General features: G+C 34.9%; 1 protein-coding gene across 1 annotated transcript; it reads right to left on the bottom strand.

Annotated features, from left to right (window-relative positions):
- Positions 1 to 262: 262 nt before the first annotated feature.
- On the bottom strand, positions 263 to 5,045 carry LOC107459153 (cytochrome c oxidase subunit 6b-1). The gene is made up of 5 exons (XM_016077365.3): positions 4,883 to 5,045; positions 2,944 to 3,192; positions 2,663 to 2,745; positions 2,473 to 2,554; positions 263 to 636 (listed from the first exon to the last, which is right to left on the bottom strand). The coding sequence occupies exons 1-5, from the start codon at positions 4,910 to 4,912 to the stop codon at positions 583 to 585; spliced, it is 498 nt and encodes a 165-aa protein (XP_015932851.1). The 5' UTR covers positions 4,913 to 5,045; the 3' UTR covers positions 263 to 582.
- Positions 5,046 to 5,817: the final 772 nt, after the last annotated feature.

The following is a 5,817-nucleotide window of genomic DNA, read 5'->3' as shown; positions in this document are numbered from 1 at the left end:
TATTTGTGTGTATGGTTGTTGTTTGCTGAGGACACCAGTTATTACTTATTAGGCCGTAGGGCTGCATTAAGAGGTCGATTATCTTCTGCTCCCATCAAAACTTTAGATCTATCCGATTATTAGTGTAGCGTTCTAATAAGTGCAGAGCGAAAAAAAAAACTAAAAAAAGTGTTCTAGTATTTGAAAATTACCTTTCATATAGATATTTGCGTCTCATCTCCACTTTTCTGATCATTAGTAAAATTCTAACACTATAATAATGTAAAATTAAACAAAAGAAAGTTGTATATTTTAATCATTTCCGTTCGTTTACCTTTATTTCGGGGGATAGTAGACTTGAACAAAATCCCTCAGGCAGTAAGGAATCCGGTAAATAATATAGCAACCTCTGGAAATTCCCCCCAGAAGCGTTTCATGGAATTTGTACAGCTCAAACTAGTTCAAACAGACAGCCAAAATTTTCTTATTAAACCAATGCCTGACATGGACAACATTTCTCCCAAAGTATGTGCTTTTTATCTCCAGCAATTTTAAATGCAACAATGCAAGAAAATTGAATCAGCGGTTACAGACAAGTGCAGCCTACAGTGGGCCCGGGAATGTTCCATTCTCCCTTTGCTCGTTCCATCGGTCAATCTGATACGACGACAATTAAGGAATCACAATAGACCCTTAGAATGCAATATAAATAATAATGATAACATAAACAAACACACATAACGAAAAAGATGTGTTGATCTGATGGAAATCGTCAACAAAATTTGCTAATCAGGCATCCATCTTAAACAGCGAGAAAACTAATGCAAACATTACAGATATGGCGACGTTGAGCTTTTATGCCGTCTAATTTCAGTCCCGGTCTAAACCATATACACTATTATGACCACTAAACTCCTTGAATGGTATCAAACACTAACATTCTACAGTGAAATGTTTATACACTTTAAAAACCTATGAAAAATGGTTCACAAGTATTAGAAATTCAAAATCCCAATATAATGTATGAAAGAAAGAATTGAAAGTGAAGTAGGCTACTTGAGGGCTAAAATTGTGAAAGGACATGATCAGATGGTTATGCTGCGTTGACAGTGCATAGCCAATGTGAGATCAGGAGATTTTAGAGGGTTTTAATTCCGTAAGGGGGTTCATTATAGGGTAGATCACCTAATTGGCCAGGACTTTGAATATATTCTCTCTTTTGCTTACAAGTTCAATCTTCTTTCCACACTCTTTTCTGAGCTGAATTTCATATTAGTCATTAGAATTCCAGCTCGAAATCAAATATATAGGGTTTCTTCATTTTCTTGTGGGTCTAGTATAACCAGTTCTAAGTAGCAAGAAGTTATTCACATACAGCTTCTTGATTAAAAGAACTAATCACTACAAAGAAAAAAGAGGGTTCTAATCATTTCAAAAAGTTACAATGATCTTTAGATGGAATTGCATTGTCAGGTAGCTGATAAGAACCAGTACTTCATGCAATAAAATGAACAAAAATCCTGGGAAATCATACTATCAGAGTTGCGACCAGTCAGTTATCTGTCCAAAGGAATGGATAATATGAACAGAAATAAGAGAACAAGGTTCCAAGTGCTATACTGCTATATCAGCATAGTTTCTCGCAGTCCAAGCCAATATTCAGCTTACCACCTTTCGGACCTCCCACATTTTAGATCTATATTCTCCCCTTTTTACCAACTCATACAATATGTTTGTGTCTCTTCAGTGGCATATTGTTGTCCCCAGCACTTTAGGACTACACACTCCTTGATATTCCCCCAATCTAACACCTTACAGAACTTCCTTCTATGACATACAAATACAGCTCAGGTCCTATCAATAGCAGAGAGTATGTATGTCGAACATTTGCAAGGATAAACTGAATAGAAGTATTTAAGCCACAAGAGTTGAAGGAGGAGATGCATGACAGAATGTAATATGACAATGGATGAGCTGAACAGAGCAATTAACTGAATGTTCAAAAAAGCTGCAAGTGTCCAAAAAGTTATCCATCTGTCCATGTAATAAGAACATCTCCCAAAAATTGTACTCAAGAATTCTTCATTTATCCCAATAAACTATCCCTGCATGTTTAATAACTATAATTGCTACCTTATTGTCACTTTTCACACGTTTCTGATTTAACAGGAAGTCAGACATCAAAGTGAATTTAGAACACAGAAAAGCATAGTTGCAGGCTAGTAGCATATAGGATGCAATTTCCTGTCAGTTTATATAACTACCAACAAAGTAAAAGATGCAATGCAACTCCATCTCATAGAAAAAGTATCCAGTAAGACCACAAGCACATGGCAACTTGACATAAGCAAGAAATCTAAGTAAGTGAATCTTACCAGACATGCAGACCCAATGCTTAGTTATTCAATAGATAATCGACAATGTTGATCGAAAATTTCTATTGTCTGAAAAAAATAGATGGATAAATAAATAATGTCCAGTAAAAATACATACCCATTCACCAGGGCAAAGTGAGCGATAATATTTAGCAAACTTATCGCATTCTGGTGCACCTTCTCCTTTTGCAGCTACACATCTGCACAAGAATTTCATAGTTTAAAATAAAAGGTTGGTGAGCCTCTTTTTAAAGTGCAAACAATCAGCTCAATAGAAATAAAAGCCAACAATAAAGAAGATGGCTAACCGGTGATATTCCACATATCGGGTAAAGCAATGCCTTGTTTGATTTGTGGTTGGAAAACGGAAATCTGCTGGAGCAGTCTCAAGCTGGAAACAATAACACAAATATGAACATAATTATCTTGAACACAAAAGGAGGAGCATCAAGCATGATTGAAATGTAATGTGTCCACTGTTAGTAATCCTCAGAGACTTAATTGTTCTTTTCTTTTTCAGGGACCCATTAGTCCTCTGTAGAACTCCTAAGGGACCTAGTTCCTGTTATTCAAAATTTTTTAAAACTACCTTAATCTCCGGGGTCTCTTCAGCTGCATCTTCATCACCAGACTTTTCTTCTTCAAAACTTCCACTACTTTGCTCTTCGGTGCTCTCTTCAGGAGGAGGGACGACTTCACTGCTTTCCTCAGCAGCCGTCGCAGCAACAGGAGTTGTTTCCTCCGCAGTCTTCTCAACAACAGTTTCCTCCAGAGCAGACTCCTTTTCAACTTCTTTAGCTTCAACAGGTTTCTCCTGTTTATCCTTTACGTAATATTCCTGCATGTTGGGGAAAAAAATATCTATCATCACATTCATAACACAGAACATAAGAATCAGAAATCTATTATAAGTGTGTGTGTGTATATATTATATATATAAAGCAGTTTAAAATGGATTCCATAAGAGCCTGTTTGGAAACTCTTGGAATAGAAATTTCTAGAAAATTGGAATTCTATTTCACGCTTTGGTATTTAAAAACAGCAAAGATTTCAATTCTAATGAGGATGCAATTCTCATGTTAAGGCTATATACAAATCAGACCAAAATGGATCTAATTTCTAATTCAATTCTCACAGCTTGATACATAAAAATTGATATACCAAAACTATCCTCATTAAGAAACTAAAATAGCAAAATATAACCCTAGTGTTATCTAACACTTCTTTTGTTTCTACACAAGAAGTGACTCTAACAAACCACCACCATCATTACTTCCATCATCTTTATTTGATCTGCTCTTCCTCATATTCCCATTCTGGGTCACCACCTCACTCCTTCAACTAAAAACAACAAGGTAAGCAAGAATAGACAGACTAAATCACAAAGTCAGCCATGTCTTGTTTATTAGGCAAAAACTTCAACAAATTACTTTGGGATATTGTGGGAAAAGGGTGGTTCTGGGTAATGGATTTTACATATGACCATTTATCTGTATAAATGTGCATTCTTCAATGAAGAGTTGGAATCGAAACTTCGCTATTGTGGGTTTTTCAATAGGGTACTGGTGTTGAAGTGTTGAGGGTATAATTCTCATTTTAAACTACTTCTACACAATTCAATTCAATTATATTCTAATTCATTCCAAACTTAAGAACTCTCCTCAGAATTGAATTAATTCAAGAATTCTATTCAATTCCATCACAACTTTTGTTTCCAAAGACACTTGAATTTTCCTAGAACCAAGCCCATTTAAGATAGGGGTGTCTATCTATCTCTTCACACGACATAACCATTGGATAATAAACATGAGATCCTGCATTTCTTATAAAATGATATATCATCTACCACGAATAAAGTGATGGAAACTTAGCTAATAAACACATATTAGAAACTAAACACAATATGAGAAAACTTGTATGCTGTACCTTGTTAATACGGTAGAAAACAAGAACCGAAACTCTTCAATCATACAACAACAGACTGAATTACAGTGGAAGGGAAAAATAAAGCTCCCATAGAAAGAACAAAGTTAATTTGGACAATAAAAGGGACTTGTCCTAATTCCCATGATATAGATCTAACTTCGCATTTCTGTTTCCGGAAGTTTAGGTAGATACAATACAACAGATTAGAAAATGTCATGGATTATCCCATAAGTTTGTGCAAGATCCAGAACGTATAATAAGCTTAATTTATCATGAAACACTTTAAAAGCAAATTAAAAAAAAAACACAAACACACGCATTAAAAAGGAAGTAAACACATAAACTTTTAACTATAAATTGAATCCAAGCACAAGCTAGCACAAAAAAATCCCTACTGTGAATTAATTGAATCAAGCTTCAATTTCTAACTTACGCATTCTAAATTGATTAAAAAAAAAAGAGCTTTTAAAAGGGGGAAAAGAAAGAGTGAACTTGAATAAGCTAAGATATACCAAAATTAAGAAAAGATCGTCGAGTGTAGAGAGTAAAACTGACAAGAAAGATAAGAAAAGAGTGATAAATGAGAAGTTAAGGAACGGAACCTCAGCAAGGGATTGAGGCTTGTCGGCCATGGAGTGAAGAAGGGTAGCGGCGGAACAACAGAGAAGGAAAGGGATTTCGTTTGCTTTCTTGTTTGGTAGGTCAAAACGCAGCGGCAGCAGAAAACAAATGGTTTTAGTTTTTGCTAATTAAAAAAGTACATGGTTGAGCTTTTGCTGTGTAGTGAAATGGCATCCCCAGTCAAAGCTGTGTGTGTGGCGCCACGTATCTATAATTCTCGGCCACGTGGGTCGAGATGTTCCCAGATCCATCCCGAAGGTCATGGAGCCCTGCTCTCCCTTGTACTGAAGGACTGTTACTGCTGACTTGGGCCTTTCTGTAACTTTTCTTTTCCTTGCTTTAGTTTTAAACAGTGTCTTGGTATCCAACTTCGATCGAGTTAATCTAGTAATTAGTTATTAGTCTCCTTAAATAACTGTTAATCTAGTAATTAGTTATTAGTCTCCTTAAATAACTGTGGAGTTTGAATATTTTATGTATATATAATAATTTATTAATAATTTATTAGTTAATAATAAATTTTTAAATAAAATTTTAATTTATGATAAATTAACTTTTAATTTGTCAAATAAAGAAATATTATAAACAATAAAAAAATAAATCTTAGGTTGTTATCGCCCAAAAAAACTTGTACTGCATTATTCTTAGTTTTCTCTTTTTTTTTTTTTGACGTTATTCATAATTTAAAGTAATAGCATTAGGTTTTTTAAAATTGAAGAGATATGTAAAATGACAAAATAAAAATTTAATTATTTTTAAATTCGGGCCTGCTACACATACAAGTTTACAAGCTTACAAGTTGGCCCAGCCCAAATAGAAGTCACGCGCATGAAGAGAGATAACATGGCGCGTCAAAATCACGCGCTCAACACTCAAACGGTTACGTATGGCAGACTCTTCCACTTCTTCCACTTCT

The sequence above is a fragment of the Arachis duranensis genome, chromosome 7, assembly GCF_000817695.3.
Source record: "Arachis duranensis cultivar V14167 chromosome 7, aradu.V14167.gnm2.J7QH, whole genome shotgun sequence".
Taxonomy (NCBI): domain Eukaryota; kingdom Viridiplantae; phylum Streptophyta; class Magnoliopsida; order Fabales; family Fabaceae; genus Arachis; species Arachis duranensis.
This window is presented reverse-complemented; position numbering and strand designations above follow the sequence as displayed.